Source organism: Gigantopelta aegis, chromosome 2, assembly GCF_016097555.1.
Source record: "Gigantopelta aegis isolate Gae_Host chromosome 2, Gae_host_genome, whole genome shotgun sequence".
Taxonomy (NCBI): Eukaryota; Metazoa; Mollusca; class Gastropoda; order Neomphalida; family Peltospiridae; genus Gigantopelta; species Gigantopelta aegis.
Genome location: NC_054700.1, coordinates 8,941,539 through 8,967,672, shown reverse-complemented (window position 1 = coordinate 8,967,672; position 26,134 = coordinate 8,941,539). Strand labels below are relative to the sequence as shown.

Genomic DNA, 26,134 nt, shown 5'->3' with positions numbered 1-26,134 from the left:
TTGTGCGGTTATTTCGATCTTGGTATTCCGTGATGACGTATTTTTATGAGGTTTATGGAAGGATAACGCTTGGTTTTTTAGTGACGTCAGCCAATCAGAATGCAGTAAATCGTATAAATTCGGAAAGTTTGTAATTATATATATATATATATTTTAATGTATATGTAAATATATTAATTGGTATAGATTTATAACTTAATAATATGATTTTATATGAATTTGAAGTTTAATCATTATAGAATTGCATGTCAATTCATTGGTTGACGCAATGGACTGTTAACATTTAATCGGGACAATTGATTATTATTTTTTATATTCGATCATCACATCGATACAGCGCAATCGATCAACTTTCGATTATAATCGATCATTGGAACATCACTACCAAGAACACCTGTCAAAATTATGCAAAGCACGTTTATGCGTGGATTCAACTTGGAACACTGATGACGTTTTCTCTCCACACTTTAAATAAATTATCTGGTTAAACGTGCAGAACAAAAATATCTTTATGGATACTTTGACTTTTACAGGTAATTTAAGAGACCTTTGAAGGGTGCGTATGGTTAATTTGAATAATAATTTATATTACAAGTTGAAGGTTATGAACGTTTTAGGGGCTAAATAGCGAGTGGATTCTGTCAAGGATTTGTGGGGGCGGGGTTGTGTTGTTGTTGTTTTTGGGTTGTTGTTGTTGTTGGGTTTTTTTTTGGTTTTGTGTGGATTGATTGATTATTCATTTATACATTCGGTCATGCATTCATTTCTTCATTTGCAGAATTCAGTGAACATGTGATGCTGTACTGACAACCAGTTAAAATGCCTGTCACGGGAAGCACTGGACCAATCACGTGGGATGACGCAACGTGGATTTTAACAAGTGCCTTCATCATCTTCACCATGCAGTCAGGTAACAATTCCTTCGCTATCAGTGTAAATGCCAATTCATCTTGTATGGATGTGACGGAACATGCTCTTAATTTTGTTTTCGCCTGTGACGATATTAATTGTTTTAGAGGGCCGTGTGCAGTTCCAAAATGCACTTAAGCCCAGGTGGGCACTTTGTTACGTAATACCTCTGCGCGACGGTCGTCGAGCTCTTTCTAATACACACCCAGACCAGATGCGGAGGCCATGTGGCCAGTAGTTACGTAATACCTCCGCTAGTTCGGTACGTTCGGGGTATTGCTGGCGAACTAGCCGACGACCAGTCTAGGCTTGTCAGAAAAAAATACCGCTTGGTCGCTGTGGAAATATCATAAGATTCGGTTCCGCGTACTGTCTCCGGACCAGTCTGGGATTTTTTAATAAATAGCTAGGGTTTTAGAGATATCGGGAAGAAACAAAAGGAAGGCTCCAGGCGATCGTTGTCCGTCCGGACTGGTAAATATTTTATTTCTGCTCTGTGTATAACCTTGATGTGATTGATGTGACTTTAAATATTTTAATACTGTATTATACCAATATTATTTAGACGGTGCTGCCGGTAATCTGACGTAGTAAACTGTAGGCTCACTGTTCTAATATATATAAAGCTTAACCAGTCATCCTAGAGGACCTAGGTAAACTGTAGGTTATTGTCTTTATTGTGATAGGTACCAGTATTAATTCTGTATTACAAGGTTACTGAATGAGTAGTTAAGGGTTAATTAAAAATTACCAGTTAGGAATAGAGTTGTAATTCCTTTATTAATTAAGTTCCCCTGGAAGCGTTTCTCAATTATCACACGTGTGGGTGTTGTGTCACGGTGAAGTGATTAGAATATTGTGTAAACTAGACACCTAGAGATTAATTAATTAAGTGATCAGTTCTGGGTTGTTATTATTTGTTGTTGTTAATTAACTACTGCGGCAGTACATTTTTCAGCGTAGTAGTAATACAGATTCCAAAGTGTATTGTGTTTTTGTTGTGTTTTCTAGTGAACTAAACGTGCTATATTACATATACTTTATATAAGATCTTATCTCTGATCATACCTAGACGAGCCACGCGGGTATAACTGCCCGTTACAGAGAGATCTAATAGATATACAGTTAGGAGAGATGTTTGCATAATCGTGTGTTTCATTCAGTTACGGGTATTATAGGATCCCCGTGACAATGGACTTTACAGGGATCTATTTGTTTGCATGATATTTTGTAACATGTCTTAAAATGTAATATATATATATATATATATATATATATATATATATATATATATATATATATTATTTTTTGACTGCCTTCAGGAAAGAAAGAAGTACCATCGACCTCGTATCTTCTTTAACTTCCATTATTAAAATTAGGAGAAAGAAAAAATATCGTACACTTTTGTAGCTTATATAGATTTGTAGCTTTTATAGCTTATATATATATATATTTTATTGTATTGAATTGAATTGTATGAATGGAATATTCTTTTTGGAGATAGTTTTCAAATGTAAAATATGGTGAACCATTGTTTAGTGTTTGGATGTATCAAAGTAGCAGTTTTTCCGAACTTTAAACAAACCGACAATCACAAGGTTTGCATGGAAGTGGTTCTTAAACAGAACCCGTGCGTAATGGAAAGGACCATCACGATGGGATAGGATCTGCAGTGACCACTTCATCCCTGAGGATTACGACAATTATTTAAGGTGGTCAATAAATATGACACCTATTTTTATAACATATCTGCTCCAAGGCTGTATCCCCACGACGAGCACAAGCTAAACTAGAGCTCAAAAGGGTGAAGGGAGATGAGGGGGGATGAGGAGGGGAGGGTAACAGAGCAGCGGCGGCAGTGTAAAATATAGTGGTACGTCTCGAAGTTGCCAGACTCTTCTTTCAAATTCAACTGAGAAGGATATTTCACAGATACAACAAATGAAACCCACAAAAGTGCCTGTTTGAAAAGTATTACTGCCATGCGCCGTCAATGCAGTGGCTTAGGGAGGGGCCCCACGGCCCCTACTGTCAACACCGGCAGGCGATCATACCTTTACTGTCTGCCAGTTCCCCAGTAATTAGGACACCACAGAAAGTGTTATGAAATAATCGCGCTTCTTTGATAGCTTAATAAACAATGAACAACACCTGTAGTAACGGGTGTAGGTATCAAGATAAATCGTATTATTATTTGTATGTGTTCATACCTGCGTTAAATCATACCGATCTGTCTAAAACAATAAATTCAGATCCCTATTTTATGTGATATTAATCAATAAAATAATGTTATTTATTCTGTTTGTTGTTTTAAATGCGTTCTGATCTGAACACATATGTTTTATTACAGTCAAATGTTAATATCCCACTTTCATAAGTCGGGACTGAATTTGTGTCCTCCTTCTTACAGGTAGGTAGGTAACCAGGTTAACGTGCTTATATACCACTTCGTCACCAATGGCGATACCATTCGAGTAGATGTACAAATGTTATAAGACCAAAATATCCAAACTAGCGTCCGCTAAGAATCAGCTATTTTTCGAAAAATCATTCTCTGCTGTCGGCATATTGACCTACTAACAGAAGGCAGTATGAAACGCCACGGGTCTGGTGCGGGTCAAATCGACTGAGCAGTGGGTTTTTTCCCCAAGCGTTTTACAAAAAGTCACCTTATTAATAACTGGGATGGTATTTTATTTAATACTGTAATGTTTATGTATTTGTTTTATATACTGTGTATTAATAGTGTGCCATGATTGTGGACGTTTATAACAATGGCCAGGTTATTTAAGAACAGATTAATAAAAAGAGTTGATAATACCCAGCCCTGTCTAACAACACATTTAAAGGGACATTCCTGAGTTTGCTGCATTGTAAGATGTTTCCGACTAATAAAATATTTTTACGATTAAACTTGCATATTAAATATATTTTCATGTTCAGAGTATCAGTGTCTGTATATTCATTGTGTTTCTGGTCGTCCTAATATGTGTAAGATGCCGAAACTGGATTTTGTCTTCAAATAATTTCGTACGTACGAAAAAACAATATTTTAGGAAATAAAATGAAATTTAACCTTGTACAAATATTAGAACGATCAGAAACATGTTTAATATACAGCCACTAATATTTTATGCAGAAAAGTATATTTGATATGTAATTACAAAGTCTGTTAGTCGATAACATCTTAAAAATTGCAGCAAACTCAGGAATTTCTCTTTAATAAAACATCATTCGGTTCTGAAACCATTTAACCTGATATAACTGGAAACATCATAAATAGCACGTAATGCATTCCATGTGTTACCGATAATACCAATATTACACAGTTTGCATCATAATAATGATCTAATGTTATATGCTTTTTAAAATCTATATAAGCTACACAAGTGTACGATATTTTTTCTTTCTCCTAATTTTAATAATGGAAGTTAAAGAAGATACGAGGCCGATGGTACTTCGTTCTTTCCTGAAGCTATTTTGTTTATTAATTATCCGTTAAAGGTCTTCTGCCCATCCCGAATGTCTGTTATTTTAAAATGTTACAACAACGTTTATACACAATTGACATGGGGTGCTTGGGATCCGCTGTACTATATTTAGTGATAAAGTTAACAATACCCTGACCTCACAGATCGGGCACAGTAACAGGTATATATTTTATTGCATTATTTATTACAAAACACTTATAGCCAAGTATAAATACATCTCAATAATGAGTTAGCTGTGGAATTAAACAACGAAAAACAAAAAACACAAATTAAACAATAGTAATAATAAACAAAACATTAATTAATTGTACAAAATAAAACAAACCAATACTAAGCAAAACAATGCAATGCAATGTAAAGCAATTCGAAATCAGTTAATGGATACATGGTAGACTAGAACTAACAAAGATGGGGTGGAAGAACAGGTAAGACATTTATACAGCAATCGATTGACGTTTAGGCATGGTAAAATGTATAAACTCAGCTAGATTTATTGTAATTATCTGATTATTGGAAACCAAACGTCTGCATATTTAACCATATAAAAATAAAGAAATGTTTTATTTAACGACGCATTCAACACATTTTATTTACGGTTATATGGCGTCAGACATATGGTTAAGGACCACACAGATTTGGAGAGGAAACCCGCTGTCGCCACATAGGCTACTCTTTTACGACAGGCAGCAAGGGATCTTTTATTTGCGCTTCCCACAGGCAGGATAGCACAAATCATGGCCTTTGTTGAACCAGTTATGGATCACTGGTCGGTGCAAGTGGTTTACACCTACCCATTGAGCCTTGCTGAGCACTCACTCAGGGTTTGGAGTCGGTATCTGGATTAGAAATCCCATGCCTCGACTGGGATCCGAACCCAGTACCTACCAGCCTGTAGACCGATGGCTAACCACGACGCCACTGAGGCCGGTATTTAACCATATATTATATATGTTGCAAGAGGTTTCGATGACCACATATATATATATATGTGATTATAAGCAGCAAGTGAATAAAATGCATTGCATCTGCAGGAGTAACCACTAATAACTAACCACCAACCCGCTGTCCTGAACAGACAGTCCATATAGCTGAGATGTGTGCCCAGGACAGCGTGCTTGAACTTTAAATTAACTTTAATATAAGCACAAAAATAACAATAAAGGAAATGAACGAAAGGAGTAATTTCAACAGAAGGATAATAGCTTTTTCTGCAAATTGTGTAATAGTGCATATCAAAGAACAGATGTATACCTGTGTAAAATAATAAATAATTAAAGGGACATTCTTGAGTTTGCTGCAATTTTTAAGATGTTATCGACTAACAGACTTTTTAACGATTGTAATTACATATGAAATATATTTTTCTGCATAAAACATTAGTGGCTGTATATTAGACGTATTTTTGATCGTTCTAATATTTGTATTAGGTTAAATTTCATTTTATTTTCTAAAATATTATTTTTTCGTACGTACGAAATTATTTGAAGACAAAATCCAGTTTGGGCTTCTTACAAATATTAAGATGACCAGAAACACATTGAATATACAGACACTGATATTCTAAACGAGAAAATATATTTAATATGCAAGTTTAATCGTAGAAATATTTTATTAGTCGGAAATATATTACAATGCAGCAAACTCAGGAATGTCCCTTTAATAGTAAAATCATATTTCTAAATTATTCAGTGTATATTTTGCACCTACAAAACTGCTATATAGAAGAAGTAAAGCACTGTGTTTTTACAATCACGAAAATTGCACCTGCACTTTTCACATGTTATATATTTATATTTCAGCCTAGATTACTTACAAAATGTACACCGCTAAACAGTCACAGACGAACATAGACAGTTCTTAGAATCGTGTTACCTTTTCTCTACCTGTGGTTCAGATTGATTTCAACTTCAGATTAATTTCAACTTATTTTCGTGTTTATATGCACTGCCCTGGGCACACATCTTAGCTATCTGGGCTGTCTGTCCAGGGCCCAATTTCACAAAACATAGTAGGCCTAGTTTTGCACGTAAACGTAAATCTACGACTAAACCACAGTTTTTATTACTATTATACTACAACAAATATAGTTTAAAAAGTACAAATATTTCATTTTCGTTTGTCTTCTGTAATGATGTAAATTTCTTCGTGAAATAGATGCCAAACACTTGTAAATGTATGCCCGGTATAACTGCTAGTCGCAGACGTAACCTTACGATGTTGTATGAAATAGGCTCCTGGACAGTGGGTTAGTAGTTAGTTGTTAGTGGATAGTGAGAGAGACGTCGATGTAATGGCCTTACATCTACCCACTGAGTCGTTAAACTCGCTCTGAGTTGGAGACGGTATTACGGGGCGAAGCCAGTATCTACCAGCCTGGAGTCCAATGACTTCGTTACACCGGTTGCACATTTTGTTTCTTAACATTTCAACCTGGATTACCTACACCGGTTAATCATTTATTCAATTCTTGTCATAGACGAATACACACGTTTCGAGAATCAAGTTAATCAAGGCCACTTGTGTCACGACGACCTGCACAAAAGGCCACAGGATGTTTCGTACCCGATTCTTTTCGTCCCTGGGCGTTTCGTACTCGCGACCGTTTTATACCCTAGCCATTTCGTCCCCTGATCCTTTAGTACACGTTTTATGTTCAATAATATTGTTATTGATCTGTCTTAGTTTGTTGTTTGTATGAGACATTTTATCTACCGGCTTTGTAACTCTGGTAGCCCGAGTCAGACTGGCAGCCAAAACACCTCGAGTCTCCGCTAAGGTCGAGCCTTAATATTACTATACGAAATGCAGTATTTCTCGAAAACTGTTTCCAGTGATTCATGAGTGAATGAAGTCTGTCGAAACGGTTGGGGGGGGGGGGGCTTTTACATACAGCAACGTTATGACTATACGAATTCTTTTTCGACTCCTTGAATAAGTAAAAGAAAGAAAACGAAAGAAGTGTTTTATTTAATGACGCCTCAACACATTCTAAGTACGATTAAATGGCGTCAGACATATGGTTAGTGACCATATAGATAATTAGAGAAAAGAAAACCGCCGTTCTCACACCATGGGTTACCCCCTTTCGATTAAATAGCACCAAAATATCTTTTATATGCCTTGAATACATATTATGTCAGTTGCCTATACATTCTTTGAATAAACAAAGTAATTACAGGTAACACTAAACCAAATAACATCCGGCTGGGTCAAAGTTCGAAGTGCACCAAACGTTTAATAGAGCAGTTAGTACTACCAGTCTTGCCATTGGTGATAAATGTGATAGTGTTTCTTATTTAAATAAAATTGTTATACCTGGAAATAAATGTATGCACTTTTAATTTCATCCAATATCACTGTGTCCGGTAGTCTTAACAAGTATGGAGGTACCTGTAAACTTGCAGTTTTGTATTTAACATGCCTTGTAGGGGGGGGGGGGGGGGGGGGGGGGGGGGGGGGGGGGGGGTGGGGGTATAAAGGAACTATTTTACCGGGGGAGGGAACCAACGGGAAAAGAGCACATGGACCAACTAGTCAAAAGAATATCTTAATGGAAAACAAAATTAATGGGGGAGGGGGACGTGCACTTGCATATTTTAGGGAGATCCGGGAAAGAGGGTTGTACTCTTCATATTCATTAGAACAAATTTGGCATGAGTTCGACCCGTACCCCTTTTCAATGGTTAGGGTTAGTTTTAAGGCTAGGCTTAGGGTTAGTCTTAGAGACTTTGATATAGAGGGTTACGGGTCGAACTCTTTCCCATAATTTATGTTTAGCCACATATGTTAACATTGTCACCTATGGGATTTTATTTAGCAATAGTACCACCTACTGAAAAGGCAATTACAGACGGATTATGTGACTTTAGTTATACACTGCGTATTAGTACGTTCGTTTCGAGCTTACTCACGCTGTAACGTTGCATTTTTAAACAAATAGCGCTATATGTGGGCATGTTATTCATATCTATAGATAACCAGCTGTGTAGCAAAAAATTAATTTTATATTAAAATATAAATAACATGGAATATGACGTTTATATAACACATGGATTTTTTTTTTTTAATTAAAAAAATCGATTATATATGAAATTTTCAGAAAATAATAATTTTATTTCGATGTGCTATTTGGTAAGCCACATGCCTAGATAAAAAAAAAACACATTAAAATGCAAAATTTTAAAAATAATAATAAAATACACACAAAAGCAAAAACAAATCAAAAACAAATTAACAAAAACAAACAAATAGTAAATAAAATAAAATAAAATAAAATAAAATAAAATAAAATAAAATAAACAAAACAAACAAAAATTAAAATAAAATAAAATAAATAAATAAAAATACAAGACAAGAAGAAAGAAAAAAGTCCTTTCTTTTTATTTAACATGCATTTTTTTTTTTTTTTTTTTTTTTTTTATAAAGCTACCATTGTTCTTTCTTTTTCTTATTTTCTTTTGTTTTTCACAGGCTTCGGTCTCCTGGAAGCCGGCTGCGTCTCGTCCAAAAACGAGGTGAACATTATGATGAAAAACGTCGTCGACGTCATCTTCGGCGGCATCACCTACTGGGCGTTCGGCTTCGGCTTCAGCTTCGGGAACAGCGAAGGCACGAACCCGTTCTGTGGGATCGGCTACTGGTTCGTGAACCCGGGCACGGACACGGCGGGGCTCGTGTATTCAACGTTCGTCTTTCAGCTGTCGTTTGCGACGACGGCCACGACCATCGTGTCCGGGGCCATGGCGGAGAGGACGAAACTCAGCGCCTACATCGTCTTTTCCGCCACGAACATTTTGACATACTGCTTCCCCGCTCACTGGATGTGGGGGACGAAGGGCTTTCTTCTGAGTCTGGGCGCCATTGATTTCGCGGGGTCAGGGGTCGTGCACTTGGTGGGAGGGGCGTCGGCTTTCGTTGCCGCCCTGATGTTGAAACCGAGGCTAGGGAGGTTTGACGGGACCAGGCCTCCGGCGTCAACAAACCAAGTTAACTCTCTCCTCGGCATGTTCATGTTGTGGTAAATAAAATACTTTTGACGTTTTAAAGTTTGTTTAGTTTAACGACACCACTAGAGCACGCTGATTTTGTTAATCATCAGCTAATTAGATGTCAAACATTTGGTAATTTTGAAAAATAGTCTTAGAGAGAAAATCCGATACATTTTTGTTTTGATTAATAGCAAGGGATATTTTATATACACCATCCCACAGACAGGATAGCACTTACCAAGGTCTTTGATATACTAATCGTGGTGCACTGACTGGAATGAGACATAGCCCAATGGGCTCACCAACGGGGATCGATCCCAAACCAACCGCGCATTATATTACGTTTTATGCTAGGCCGACTGTCAACTGCTACGACGAAGTTGGCCAAAACGACGGTTGCGTTGTGATTTCCCCAACTCCCGACCTAAGACGGGTGCGCTCACAGTAACAACTAGTTTTATTTATTTTGTTTGTTTGTTGTTGTTGTTGTTGTTTTGTTGGGGGGGGGTTTGGGGGGGGGGGGGGTTTGAGGTTGTTGTTTTTTGTTTTTTTACGGGGGAGGGGGGGGGGGCTTTTTCTGTATTGCCAATTGTAATTTGCTTTGGACATTCTCATGATTTTCATTCAGTGTTTCTCCATGATAAATAATTTCATTACAATCAGTTCATTTGTGCCATCAAGGGAATGTTTATATCAGTCTGAACGATTTTGTCACGCCACAAAAATCTCTTGGAGTATAAAATGTTACGTTTTGTCGCTAGTTTTAACACAGTTACATTAAATCTCTTGGAGTATAAAATGTTACGTTTTGTCGCTAGTTTTAACACAGTTACATTAAATCTCTTGGAGTATAAAATGTTACGTTTTGTCGCTAGTTTTAACACAGTTACATTACATCTCTTGGAGTATAAAATGTTACGTTTTGTCGCTAGTTTTAACACAGTTACATTACATCTCTTGGAGTATAAAATGTTACGTTTTGTCGCTAGTTTTAACACACAGTTACATTAAATGTTTTCTTATTTGCAATCGATGGGACGTAGCCCAGTGGAAGCTCTCACTTGATACGTGGTCAGTCTGGGATCGATTCCTGTCGGTGGGTCCATTGAGGTATTTCTCATTCCAACCAGTGCAACACGACTGGAATATCAGAGGTCGTGGTATGTGTAATCCTGTCTGTGGGATGATGAATATAAACGATTCCTTGTTACTAATAAAAAAATGTAGCGGGTTTCAATCAATGGCTATATGCCAGAATTAGCAAATGTGTTTTATATCCAATAAACGATGATAAATAAATAAATGTGCTCTAGTGGCGTCGTTAAACAAAACAAACTAACTTTATTTGTAATGGTTGCATCGTTTACACACAAATGCACACACGTACACACAAACACAAATACACACACACACACACACACACACACAAACACAAATACACACACACAAATACACACACACAAATACACACACAAATAAACACACACAAATACACACAAATACACACACACACAAATACACACACACAAATACACACACACAAACACACACACACACACAAATACACACACAAATACACACACACACACACACACAAACGTCACACATACAAACACACACGCACGCAGACACATACACGCACAAACTCACACACACACATATACACGCACACACACACAATGTTGTTCTAGAACATTATATTATTCATTACTTTGTTATTTTGCCCTAACAACCCTATTCAATATATTTTAATGTGTCACCCAGGTCGAATTTTTGTTTATTGTGTTGCTTAGTGGTATGTCGTTCACTATATTCTACAAGCAACAGCATTAAAAATATATGTTTCTGTCATTATCTCTCGGCTGTTATGTGTTCATATTATATTTCTCGACATAGTTTGTAAAATAATTAATTGATTCCGATAGGTATAATTGAAACTATTTTGTGTTTACGTATTCAATGCTTATAAAGTGGCATGGCAATTCTCAAATGAAAGAAAGAAATGTTTTATTTAACGACGCACTCAACACATTTTATTTACGGTTATATGGCGTCAGACATATGGTTAAGGACCACACAGATTTTGAGAGGAAACCCGCTCTCGCCACTACATGGGCTACTCTTTCCGATTAACAGCAAGGGATCTTTTATTTGCGCTTCCCACAGGCAGGATAGCACAAACCATGGCCTTTGTTGAACCAGTTATGGATCACTGGTCGGTGCAAGTGGTTTACACCTACCCATTGTGTCTTGCGGAGCACCCTCTCAGGGTTTGGAGTCGGTATTTGATTTAAAAATCCCATGACTGGGATCCGAACCCATTACCTACCAGCCTGTAGACCGATGGCCTAACCACGACGCCACCTAGGCCGGTATTCTCAAATGAATATATAGATGGCATAGTGTAGTATTTTCTAGATTTATGTTTCGCTGGTGTTCCATTTTTCTTGCTGGGATGATTGTTGTGATTTTATTGTGTGTGTTGGGTGGTAGCGGTGGCAGAGGCGGATCCAAGGGAGTACCAGGGGACCCACCCCTGAATAAATTGAGGTTCCACTCTTTTTTCATCTTTTATTTTTTTCATTGCGATGCCCTTGTGAAGACTTTGTTTCCGTTTGCCATTTTCCCGTCTTCCCACCCCCACCCCCCCCCACCCCACCCCCGCACACACAACCACCCAACCCCCTGCAATATATTTCGTGGATCCGTCCCGGGGTGGCAGTGAACTAGTGGTTATTTGTTTATGTTCTACGTTTCTTTACACAGGTGGAGCTGGCCTGCAATATATTTCGTGGATCCGTCCCGGGGTGGCAGTGAACTAGTGGTTATTTGTTTATGTTCTACGTTTCTTTACACAGGTGGAGCTGGCCTGCAATATATTTCGTGGATCCGTCCCGGGGTGGCAGTGAACTAGTGGTTATCTGTTATGTTCTACGTTTCTTTACACAGGTGGAGCTGGCCTGCAATATAGTTCATGGATCCGCCCCGGGGTGGCAGTGAACTAGTGGTTATTTGTTTATGTTCTACGTTTCTTTACACAGGTGGAGCTGGCCTGCAATATATTTCGTGGATCCGTCCCGGGGTGGCAGTGAACTAGTGGTTATATGTTTATGTTCTACGTTTCTTTACACAGGTGGAGCTGGCTGGCGTTTAACTGTGGAAGTACTTTCGGAATATCAGGAGGGAAATGGCAACTGGCAGCTAAGTACGTTGTGTTCATTCATGGAACGATCACTATTATCCACATGTTGTAAATAAAAGTTCAAGTTTGTTCTGTTTAACGACACCACGAGAGCACATTGATTTATTAATCATCGGCTGTTGGATGTCAAATATTGTAATTTTAAAAGGGACTTTCCTGAGTTTGCTGCAATTTTTAAAATATTATGGACTAACAGAGACTTTTTACTGATTGTAATTACATACCAAACATATTTTCCTGCGTAAAATATTAGTGGCTGTATATCAAACGTGTTTCTGGTCGTTCTAATATTTGTACTAGGGTAAATTTCATGTTATTTCCAAAAACAATAATTTTCGTACGTACGAAATTATGTGAAGACAAAATCCAGTTTGGGATTCTTACAAATATTAAGACGACCAGAAACACATTTAATATACATACACTGATATTCTAAACAAGAAAATATATTTAATATGTAAGTTCAATCGTAGAAATATTTTATCAGTCTTACAATGCAGCAAACTCAGGAATGTCCCTTAAACATATAGTCATGTTGTAAATAAAAGTTCAAGTTTGTTTTGTTTAACGACACCACTAGAGCACATTGATTTATTCACCATCGGCTATTGGATGTCAAATATTTGGTAATTTTGAAGTATATATTTTGAAAGGGTAGCACATACCACATCCTTTGATATACCAGTCATGGTGCTCTGGTTGGAACCACATGCTACGGCCTTTGACCAGTTGTAGTACACTGGTTGGAAAGAGAAAAAAAAAATCGGTTGAAACGATCAACCGAGGTGGTTCGATCCTGAGGCGCAATCACCTCAAGCGAGCACTCAACCGATTGAATTAAATCCAACCCCCACACACCCACCCACCCGATCTTTTATATAGACAATCCCATATACAGGAGATAACATACCACATCCTTTGCTATACTAGTCATGTGGCACTGGTTGGGACATTGAAAAAAAAGGCAGTCGGAGAAAAGACCTACGCAGGGGATTCGATCCTTCGACCAAAGCACCTCAATCGAGCGCTCTACCGACTGAGTTAGATATCGCCCTATTTAAAGTGACATTCCTGAGTGTGCTGCAAAGTTTAAGGTATTATCGACTAACAGAAACTTTTTAACGATTGTAATTACATATCAAATATCTTTTTCTGCAAAAAAATATATATACTAGTGGCTGTATATTAAACGTGTTTCTGATCGTTCTAATATTTCTACTGGGTTAAATTTCAGTTTATTTCCTAAAATATATTTTTTTCGTACGTACGAAATTATTTGAAGACAAAATCCAGTTTGGGCTTCTTACAAATATTAAGACGACCAGAAACACACTGAATATACAGACACTGATATTCTAAACAAGAAAATATATCTAATATGTAAGTTTAATCTTAGAAATATTTTATCAGTCGGTAACATCTTACAATGCAGCAAACGCAGGAATGTCCCTTTAATAGGTTTCAATACTTAGCATGACGTTTACCATTACACAGCTATAGTAGTGTATTAATATTGTGAAGTGAGTTGGGGGGAAAAAAACTACAATAATGCAGCAATGTATATATGCAACGTTAATATTGAATTTTCCTTTACTGAAGGCATGGCACTATAATAACTAGATGATGTCTTGTAGTTTACACGGTTATTCCATATACTAAACTAATGGAAATATTAGAGGCAAAAAATATCTTACAAATAAAAAAGTTACTCTTTTTTTCTAATTATATTCTGTTTTGCTGTTCATTGCTTAATTATGCGAATCGATACGAATCTGTTTGGAAATTAATGCAGCAGGAAGTTGTTGACTATTTTGTTTAATTTGCATATGTTTGTTGTTTTGTATTTTTTATGTTATGTACTTTAATTTTCTGTCAGTTTTTTCTCTTTCCTTTTTCCCCCTCTTCTTTGACATCGTAATACGAAATAAAGTAAACACTTAAAGTTTTGATGCGAAAAAATATTTTTTGTTATTATCCATGTATATGTTATGAAGTAGCACTTACCCATATTATATGGTTGATATAACAAAGGCGATATGTCGTTATATATTGCTGAATAGCAAAAAAACGTATGTAGTGCAAAACATTGATATTTCGCAAAGCTAAAGAAGACGAAAAAGAAACAAAAAAGAAACAAACAAACAAACAAAGAAAAGAGATTATATATTGCGTATTTGTAATAAAAACAAAAATGCTATACCAGTGACAACCTACTCAACATTTACTGTACGCACTAAAAACAGTGGTCAATTGGCACATCATTTTGTTTTCTTCGCAGTCCATAGTCAGTTTTTGAGGATCAAATATATTTTTTCCCGAGTGTTCTTTTACTCCAAAGATGTGGAGATTTCCTTTTTAAGGACTTCTACCAGTGAACATGTTATAACGACAACTCTTGGCGTTCTCTGACAGTCCCATATTGAATAGACCATTGGTTTCTGTTGAGGGACATAAAAAGGGCATCTCAAAGTGTTGGCTATGGGAGAATTCTCGAAGAAATAACGACGGTGTTCTACTTCTACATTTATTCCAATGACCTCTTTCCTGTCAGTGGCAGTCTTCTTTGAGCGGTGCAGGAAGTATGCATTGTCCAGTAAAAGGCCTCCGCGAGGCTCTTGATAAATATCCAGGAAATCAACCTCTATTTTGACAAATTGGGTAGAGACACGGTTTTGACTACGCATAACGGTTTTGTCCTTCAGATTTATTCCAGAAATAACTTCTAGTAGAAGAATATGTTTGGCTAGTCAACCATAATATACTCAAAAGAATTTAAGGGTCAAACATTTATAACCAAATAAGTTTCAGAGTGTATTAGATTGATGATGTTAACTACACCAAAAATTTAATTTATTGTTCCATATTTACAAAAAAAATAAAATAAACGTCACTGTATACAAGAAAGTCACATGACATTCCGTCAAAGTTGAAGGTTGTCAAACATGGATTTTACACATTAGAACATTCGTTTAATAGTGTGTGAATCCACCCCTGGCGCGAATACACTCGACACATCGTTGCCTCATGCTGTTGATCAGACGTCTGAAGAACTCTTGGGGAATGGCCTGCCACTCTGCCATAAGAAGTTGACCCAGATTATGAAGGTTGGCCGGAGGGGCATGGTTATCCCGAACTCTCCTGCCTAATTCGTCCCAGGCGTGCTCTATTGGGGCCAAATCAGGCGAATATGCTGGCCAATCCATCCTGGCGATACCTTGTTGTCTGAGAAAGTCCGTTACCACCCTGGCGCGGTGGGGTCTGGCATTGTCATCCTGCAGAACTGCCCCGCCGCCAATCTGCTGAAGACCTGGGAGAACCAACGGCCGGATAATCTCATTCAGATAGCGGATTCCATTCAGATTGCCATCCACCACATAGAGGGTGTCCTGTGGTGGATAGAGATGCCGCCCCACACCATGACGCTGCCACCACCGAACCGGTGACGTTGTCTAACGTTAACGTCAGCGAAGCGCTCCCCAGGACGTCTGTAGACACGAACCCGACCGTCGTTGAACTGGAGACTAAACCTGGACTCATCAGTGAACATCACTCGATCCCACTGAACACGTTGCCGCCGCAGATGAAGCGTGCACCAGTGACGTCTGGCCGTTCTGTGACGTGGTAGGAGTGGTGGTCGAACAGCCTGGCGACGGCAGCGTAGATTATTGGCTCTCAGACGATTGCGTATGGTTTGATCAGACACCAAGTCTCAGAGCAACATTTCTTTGCGTATTGACATCCTGAAGCCAAGCAATAGCCCTTCGTCGATCTTCGATAGTCAGTTGACGTCGTACCATTGTCGAATTTGGAGTGTGCACCGTACACGAACGCAAGCTCCAATTATACGGAAATTCAGCATTGGGAACATGGAATACACATGCAAAGCGTGCAAATGAAGCGCTTTGTGAAAAAGCAAGTTATGGGCACTTAGCAGACCTTTCGCTTTCGCCCTAATTTATGTGCAAATGTAAGCATGTTTTCGCCATTAGAACTAGTCGACAGTGTCAATGACAGTGGATTTTAATTCATTTATGGGTTGCTTAGACCCACTTTCGTCAAAATGGAACAATACCATGCGTGACATTATGGTCTAGCTAATATAATTGACATTCAGAAAATAATGTCGAAAATATCGTTTGACCCTTAAATTCTTTTGAGTAGTATATATTTAGTACACGCATTAGATAAAGTAGCTTATCAAAGGTATTGTATTGTTTCTGACATTAATTATTGATCCATGGACCTTTTTCAAAGTAAGCAATGTATGAAAGTGAAAACGTGCCGTCAGAAGGAAGGAAATGTTTTATTTAGCGACGCACTCAACACATTTTATTTACGGTTATATGGCGTCGGACTTATTGTTAAGGACCACACAGATATTGATGGAGGACACCCGCTGTCGCCACTTCATGGGCTAGTCTTTTCCATACGCAGCAAGGGACCTTTTATATGCACCATCCCATAGACAGGAAAGCGCATACCACGGCTTTTGGTGTACCAGCCGTGATACACTGGCTGGAGCGAGAAATAGCCCAATGGGCCCATCGACGGGGATCGATCCTAGACCGACCGCGCATCGAGCGAGCGCTGTACCACTGGGCTACGTCCCGCCCCCTCAACTTGCCATCAATGCACAACATAAACTGGTGTGTGGTAAATCCTAACGTTCTGTATGGTATACTGTTTTCGCTATTTAAATTCAAAAAGAGAAACGATTTTTTTGTTGTTGGTAGTAATAAGGGTCCTTACCACTCTTGTTTGTTTGTTTGTTTGTTTTGGGTGTGTGCCTGCCTGCCTGCCTGCGTGCGCGTGTGTTTGTGTTCTGTTAATTTTTTATGGTTTGCTTCTTTGTTTTGTTTCTTTGTTGTTGCTGTTTTTGTGTTTTTTGTTTTGTTTTTTGTTGTTGTTTGTGTGGGGTGTGGGATTTTTATTTGGGGGAAGGGGGTTTGTGGGCAATCTAATTAAAATTAGCTCCACTATTACATGTGGATCTAACAGCAGCCCGTTGGAGTTCATGTCCAGTTGACCTTTCATTCGACCAATCAAAACCTTACTTGCAAAATCATGCCAGTGATTGGAAAAGAATTTGAAAACATTCGGGATTATGCCGAGGGTATATGAAATGATTCGGATGAATTACGAAGTAATCCGGAAACTAATTGCAATATATAAAATTCGTTTCAAAACGAAAAAAAAACCGTCATGGTATAGTCATAAAATCTGTTTATACTAGTATACAATCCAGAGTTTATTACTGCACCTTTCCCCCTGTTTTTTCAATGTTGAAATAGACCAACAAGTTTGCTTATTGCATAAATAGTCTCGCCCAATATTTTTAGAATTTGTATGCTCCCGAATAACGCTATAAAAGGCGAAGTGTAATTGGTCGATATTTAAATTGTTATTTATAGATGAAATGTCACCTGGACATGGGAGTCCACGCAATGCTGTTAGATCTACTGGTAGACCCAGTAGAGCTAATTTTAATCAGATTGGTTTGTGGGAGGATGTTTCGGGTTTTTTTGTGTGGGTTTTTGGGGGTGGGGTCTTCTCTTTTTTGGAGGAGGAGTGGTGGTTGGGGGTTTTATAACCACCCAATATAAGTCCTTTTTTGATTGTTTCAAAACTCAGCACATAGCTGAGTACTATATATTACAATCTATAAATTCATGTTAAGCAGGATTTACTTTATCTTAATTTTTTTTTAAATAGAATACTACAAATGAGAGCTAGTCTATTAAGACGGCAGACGGAAAAATACAGACTGGCAAACAGGCATTACAAGTAACGAAGGTAACATAAAGAGAGGAACAGATACAGAAATACATTCAGTAGTGCTGTCTTGTTCCATATATATGTAAACCAATACAAAAACCATGGTGTTTTCTTTGTCAATGGTGTAGTTTGCAGACTCCAATAGTAAAAATAATTTAAATGTATTTCATGTTATTTTTGCAGATCGACCGTAACTACATTAATATCATCTATGTTTGGTGGCGTTGTTGGCACACTTGGAAGGTAAATATTACCAGCATACATGTATATGTTCTAAAAGTGACAAAACCTAGATTTTAAACACTACGGCGTATTTTTCACTATTACAGCCGGGTTTTTTTTTTAATTGCAATCAGCCATTAATCGACATTACTTATTGTTTAGGTCATCCATTCCCGTACATGCGTAGTGTTTCTGGGGGTTTTTTCTGGTGTTTCTAATACCACGAAATGCAATTTCATATTTTTAAAAGAGCATGTACCTCTGACAAGTAACGGTTATGGAGATGAACTATAGTCTATTTTAAGAGTATTTGAAGAGTATTTCCCAGTTTCAACGTCACATACTCTTGTTTCACGCTATTGTAACTTTATAAAAATGTGTTACAGGTTTGTATGTTAACCAGACTAAGTCTCCATTTCGACAGGTAGGTCGTAATTAGGATCTGCTACTTTAAAGGGACAGTCCTGAGTTTACAACCACTGTAAAATGTTTCCGACCAATAGAGCCTTTCCGATGACGTAACATACAATTTAAATATATATTATATTCTTATTTAAAATGACAATGTCTCTATTTACAAGGTGTTTGTTGTTGTCCTAATACTTATAGTAGCCCAAACAGGATTACACCTCTCAATAATTTCGTACGTACGAAAAAATATATAACGAATTAAAGTAAGAACTGAGTGCTACAAACAGTCGCATACTACCGCATACGGATTCGATATACAGACACTGGTATTCTAAACAAGACAATGTATTTAGTATGAAATTGTAGTCGACAACAAAACTCTGTTATTGCAAACATATTACAATGGCTGCAAACTCAGGACAGTCCCTTTAAACATTGTACTGGAAACGTGAAGGGGTAGAACTTTGCTCAGTAAGTAACGTATGAGAGGAGGTATCTTATTCTCATTTTTTAGGTTTATATCCCTATCTTTTTAGGACTGCTAGTGTGTTACTGCTGTTACAATATTTAGATAATTATTTTACAAAAAAATTAGTATTCTCTTTGTATGATATAAAATATATATATATATATATATATATATGTAATGTTTCATATTATTTCAGATGACCGTATGTAATATTCACTAGTGGGGCAGGATATTCTCATCTTTCGCGAACACCTGCTATCATCACTGTTTTGACAGTGATTCACGATTATATGTATTCACAGCTATATTTATTCCAAAGCGCTCTATCACGTATTAGTTTTGATTTGGTAACCTAGTCTTGGCATACCAGTCCTCTTTGGGCAGTATAGTAAAGATATATGTTACCCATAAATGATCTCCTCGGTAGTGGATGTCCTCCTATAAACGCGGCACTAAATAGTTATTCATGGAATCAACCACTATTTTGCCAAATAGCCATTCGACTCTGCATTGTGCAGAGATACGGTTTTGACCACGCATAACTGTAATGTCGTTTAGAAATACTTATTATTGGTTCTTGATAAATGTGTTGTATTTCATATTTATAGTTGAGCATTTTTATTTCATTCATCTGTGTGTATACGGTCATGTTTTTGTATTTCAGTATTTTGGTAACCAAGAAATACTATAAACCATCATACATCGTCAATACCGTCCTTGGGTCGCTCGTTTCCATTACAGGTATGTATATATTTGTAGACCGGCCTCGGTGGCGTCGTGGCAGGCCATCGGTCTACAGGCTGGTAGGTACTGGGTTCGGATCCCAGTCGAGGCATGGGATTGTTAATCCAGATACCGACTCCAAACCCTGAGTGAGTGCTCCGCAAGGCTTAATGGGTAGGTGTAAACCACTTGCACCGACCAGTGATCCATAACTGGTTCAACAAAGGCCATGGTTTGTGCTATCCTGCCTGTGGGAAGCGCAAATAAAAGATCCCTTGCTGCCTGTCGTAAAAGAGTAGCCTATGTGGCGACAGCGGGTTTCCTCTAAAAACAGTGTCAGAATGACCATATGTTTGACGTCCAATAGCCGATGATAAAATAAAAATTCAATGTGCTCTAGTGGCGTCGTTAAATAAAAAAAAAAAAAAAAAAAAATATTTGTAGAGGACCTCGTATAAGGGGTTCATTAAAAGTATTTTTGATCAATAATTCCAGTTTGGCTTTACATAGACAGAAGAGAAAAAAACTTCTTCTTTTTTCCAAAAATAATAAAAAATGTTGCATATTTATATGCATTTTGTGAAAACATGTGTTGACCTATAAATAAAACAGCAATAGGTCTACACATCCATAATGAAGCACATCGTCTGCTCGTGGAATTTGAAATTAAAATATATCGATTTTTTTAATCATAAATAAACCTTTTTTTTCTCTTTTTTTTTTTTTAAACACCCGAATTTTCAACTAGCAGACTAACGGATCTTATATGACTGTTTTTATTGCTATGCTATTGTAATATTGTAGATTGTTAGAAGGACTTATAAAAATAGAGACTAGTTTGTTTCTTTGTTTGTGTTTGTTTTTGTTGTTTTGTTATGTTTTTGTTTTGTTTTATTGAGTTGGTGGTTGTGGTGGTGTTGTTGTTTTGTTTTGTTTGTTTTTTTGTTGTTGTTCTTGTTTGTTCTTGTATTGTTATTATTGTTATTGTTTTGGTGGTGGTGTCGTTGTTGTTGTTGTTGATGCTTCTGTTAATTGTTGTTGCTTTTGTGTGGGGGATTGTAGGGGGTTTTATGCTGATACTCATATTAAAACATTTATTAATTTTAAACATTTGAAAGTAAAATTTAATTTAAAATAAAATAAAACAAACATTCAGGGTAGCTTACTCGAAAAATAACAGGACATTCTCCATTAAAACGGGTAAAACGTTTATTATTACGCATTATCAATAAATTCTATTTTATTTCATGATCGCAGTTGTCTTTATTGCTATAATAATATTGAATATGCATGTAATAAGACAAATGGATGCCTTCAAAAACGTCCAATCATTACAGGGATGCTGCATTCATAAACATACAACAAATAAGTTGTTAATACGTAACTTCTTGTTGTTGGTTTGGAGTGGGGGTGTTCATGAACAAATATTAATTGTGGTCAATTCTTTTATTTCATTATTTTCGTGCTTATATCCAATTAAGTTTCAAGGTCAATTCTCGAATGAATTGCTGTATTCATTAACACACAATAATTTGATTATTATATACGTTGCAATATTTGTTTTAATAAATTGTATTCATGCATTTTTGTATTCATAAAACATAATAAATAAGTAAATTGTATTGTGCATTTATTTCTTTAAAACTATATAAATAGACAGACAACTTCTTCATTACGTCTCACCTTGTGTACAGATTAAAATAAAACCAAGAGTTCAACAGTAATAATACAATAATACAGCAATAAAAGTACACAGAGACACAGGATCCTTAAAACTGTTAAAAACTATCAGAAATATTTTTTAAATATTGTATTTACAAGAAGTAAAAACAAATAGCATAAATTATATATATATATATATGTTTATATGTATATAAAAGAAAATCTTTGACGACGTAATAAAATAAGATGGTAAATTTTGGCTGTAATTCTAAAACAAATATCCTGGTGGCTTAAAAGTAATGATATTTTTATTTATCTAAAAGGTTATTAAAGTTTACTACATCAGCTACTGCTTTTTAAAAATGTCTACGCTAATGTGATCATAAAGAGGACAGTGAATAAGAACATGTTCTTCAGATTCTACATAATTAAGACAGTTAAAGGGACATTCCTGAGTTTGCTGCATTGTAAGATGTTTCCGACTAATAAAATATTTCTACGATTAAACTTACATATTAAATATATTTTCTTGTTCACAATATTAGTGTCTGTAGGCCTATATTCAATTATTTCTGGTCGTCTTAATATTTGTAACAAGCCCAAACTGGATTTTTAGAAATATATTTTTAGAAATAAAATGAAATTTAACCTACTACAAATATTAGAACGATCAGAAACACGTTTAATATACAGCCACTAATATTTTATGCAGAAAAATATATTTGATATGTAATTACAATCGTTAAAAAGTCTTTGTTAGTCGATAACATCTTAAAAACTGCAGCAAACTCGGGAATGTCCCTTTAAAATAAATAAATGTTTAAATAAATGTTAATTTATTACAGCCAGCTGTGCCGTCGTGCGTCCCTGGGAGGCTGCTATCATAGGCGTTATCGGAGGCGTCGTCGCGTTGTGCTGGTCACGCCTTATGGTGTATTTCAGAATTGATGACCCCGTCGACGCCGTCGCAATACACGGAGCCTGTGGTCTGTGGGTAAGTACAACGCACTGTTTATAAAGGCCAAGCAAGGGACGTACTAAATGTAGTCTATATAGACAGGTGCCTGTTGTGTAGGGAAACGATGCGCAGAGAGGATATATATTTAGTAATCCCTTGAGGGTAGGTGGCTATGAAACCTTGACCTCGGCTTACTTTTAATCAGTGACCGAAAAGACTTTCGAACTATATTTCAACGAATCCTCTATAATTTATTGTTCTATATGTTATGTACCCTGAACAAAATAAATCATATAAACCGTCTGTCTGCTTGGATTTTTTACTGAGATATATTTCAACTATTTGGGTGGAAGATACAACTGACAATTCCAAAATGGTCGCCCTATTAAATTATGCAAATTAGGCCTTATCCGGCGACCTAGTTTTTTCCCCATCCCATTTTGGAAAATTACTCTACGTAGGATCAATGAAACAACATAAAACAAAGACATTTTTCTCTTACAATTTGTCTGTTTGCCTATTTTAGCATATCTCTACTGGACTATACACGATTTTATTCTTTTGAGTTGTGATAATCGCCCATTTTGAACTGGTTTTCTTTAACTATCTGTAGGGTCTTTTAGCTGTCGGCTGTTTTGCGGACACGGATCCGTTTGAAGATGTGACGATGGGTCGTACAGGTTTGTTTCACGGAGGAGGGGCGTATCTGATGGGAGTTCAAACCCTGACAGCGGTCTGCCTGACGTCCTGGTCAGTGCTGGTCACATACATCCAGCTTTATGTAAGTACTGGTGTATACTGGACAAAATTTAGATGTTTATGGGGGGGGGGGGGGGGCGTGTTTGTTGTTTTTTGTTTTTTTTTTGTTGTTTTTTTGCTTTTTTCACTCTTTTTTATTATTTTGATGTGTTGTTTTTGTTACAGTTGTTGTTTGGGTATTTAATAATTATTCAGTGAGAATCCTATTTGTTTTGGGGGCGAGACGTAGCCCAGTGGTACAGCGCTCGCTCGATGCGCGGTTGGTGTGGGATCGATCCCCGTCGGTGGGCCCATTGGGCTATTTCTCGTTCCAGCCAGTGCACCACGACTGGTATATCAAAGGCCGTGGTATGTGCTATCCTGTCTGTGGAATGGTGCATATAAAAGATCCCTTGCTGCTAATCGAAAAGAGTAGCTCATGAAGTGGCGACAGCGGGTTTCCTCTCTCAATATCTGTGTGGACCTTAACCATATGTCTGACGCCATATAACCGTAAATAAAATGTGTTGAGTGCGTCGTTAAATAAAACATTTCTTTCTTTTTTTCCTATTTGTTTTGCTTTTTATGGTTAATAAATAAAATTATTCAAATGATCGATGTCTTGTGTACATTTTAGATTTAGGCCCTTCTTGAAAGTCCTTTAGTATATATATATATATATATATATAGAGAGAGAGAGAGAGAGAGAGAGAGAGAGAGAGAGAGAGAGAGAGAGAGAGAGAGAGAGAGAGAGAGAGAGAGGAGAGGGGGGAGAGAGAGGGAGAGAGAGAGTCCCGGGATTATTCGTAATCTAATATCCAAAAATATAATTGTAAAAGTGGTCAACAGAAACCGTAACATGCATGGGAATTATGAATCAGTTGTTACATGTAGTACATTCAATACCATTCATCTTTTTTTTTCTTTCTTTCTTTCTTTTTTGTTGTTGTTTTGCTTGTTTGTTGTTTTGGGGGATATTTTGTGGTGGGGTTTTTTGTAAGTTGTTGTTGTTGTTTTGTTTTTGTTCTTTGTTATTTTTAATAAAAAATATCTGGAATGAAAACTGCTGTCATGGTCACAAACTACTTTTTACTCATTCTGTAAAACATTCGTCTGGTTTCTAGTCAGTTTGTAACATGACTTAAATATACTGAACAGCACAAGTAACGCGACTACTGATTTAGTTTTCTATAATTTATTTTAAATTATTCATTTTGAATCACATTAGCTTTTCCATCTATTAAAATTATTAATGTTTTGTGGACATTTAAAAACCATTTTGACAGTCTGTTTACAGATTGAATTTTATCATTAAAATGTATATAATATAATATTCACGTTTCTTGTTGTTCAGCATATTTAGGCAATTTGTAATCAGACAATTTTCAGTTATTTTACGAATTGACTGATATTATTGAATGTGAGATAGTTTGCATGTGCTAGTCTAAACATTAAAAATAAATAATTTTAGATACATTTTAAACCACAAAACACACACACACACATAAAAAAAACAAAAAACAAAACAACACCTATTATACATCACACCGTATACATATTCTACTTCCAGGTTATCGATAAAGCAATCGGTCTGCGAATGTCTCCAGAGGACGAAGAACTAGGCGCCGATATTGTTGAACACGGCATCGTGTGCAGATCCGGAAAGGGGAACAATGAAACGGGACACAGCAGCTCTGAGACTAACATCATGTTTTCCTCCCGACACCTTGCAGCTAACAGGGTGCACCCCGAGTCCACACTCTCGAGGGGGGTGCTGTCGGTGCTGTCCTTGACGTCCATGATTCCAAAGGACAAACTAAAGCCCGGATCACACGGCAGTTGATATACAAGATATTTGCTAACATTTAATTTGTCCCGATGCGTTCTGTATTCAACCAGTTACTTACTTGGCATATCAGTTGACGGAGCTTTATAATTACATTTTTAAAACAGTCGACGATGCAAAATAGGTCAAGGCTTAAGAGTTACTTCGGGAATCGTAAGCCAAAACCGGTGATCAGTGGGTGTACATCTGATAATAAATCTGTATTGGCAGGGGTACCACAGGGTTCAGTATTGGGACCTCTCCTGTTTGTAAATGATTTTATGGTTTATAACTGAATTATGGCTACATACTCATAAACGTAAATCGAGAAAGATACATTGGTTCAATCCCAGCTAATGGTAGATGTGAAATGTCTGTCAAAAGGGATTATGTTAATGAGATTTAGCATCACAAAATGTATAATTCAAATTATGCAATTCTTGCGATTGTGCCTTTAATAGGTGAATCGCTGCGCCACCCTGCGTTTAAGTGCAGTTTTCTCTGGTAAATAAAAGATGCCTACTACCAAATTAAATGCCATAAATGACGATAGTAATGTGACAAAAATTGCTACACACAGCATTTCAATCAACATTTACACTATGAACAAAAACACTACCTTACCCATAAGATAGAGGTGGGGCGTAGCCCAGTGGTAAAGCGATGTTGGTTTGGCATCGATCCCCGTTGATCCCCGTCGTTCCATTTTGGAATATAACGGAAAGCGTCCTTTATTACCGTAGTTCCGCACACATACAAAA

General features: G+C 36.9%; 1 protein-coding gene across 1 annotated transcript; it reads left to right on the top strand.

Annotated features, from left to right (window-relative positions):
• The first annotated feature begins 819 nt into the window (after positions 1-819).
• Positions 820-25,391, top strand: LOC121379589 (putative ammonium transporter 3). Its single transcript, XM_041508240.1, has 8 exons — positions 820-910; positions 8,871-9,417; positions 12,522-12,593; positions 18,549-18,608; positions 20,132-20,212; positions 22,702-22,846; positions 23,424-23,591; positions 25,119-25,391. Exons 1-8 carry the CDS (start codon positions 820-822, stop codon positions 25,389-25,391), a joined length of 1,437 nt encoding a protein of 478 aa, XP_041364174.1.
• Positions 25,392-26,134: the final 743 nt, after the last annotated feature.

What these genes read in the sequence shown, in the direction of transcription:
- LOC121379589 (XM_041508240.1), top strand. Translation starts at nt 820, where the DNA reads ATGCCTGTCACGGGAAGCACTGGACCAATCACGTGGGATGACGCAACG. An exon ending in CATCTTCACCATGCAGTCAG is followed by an intron (nt 911 to 8,870) that starts GTAACAATTCCT and finishes TGTTTTTCACAG; the next exon opens with GCTTCGGTCTCCTGGAAGCC. An exon ending in ACGGAGCCTGTGGTCTGTGG is followed by an intron (nt 22,847 to 23,423) that starts GTAAGTACAACG and finishes AACTATCTGTAG; the next exon opens with GGTCTTTTAGCTGTCGGCTG.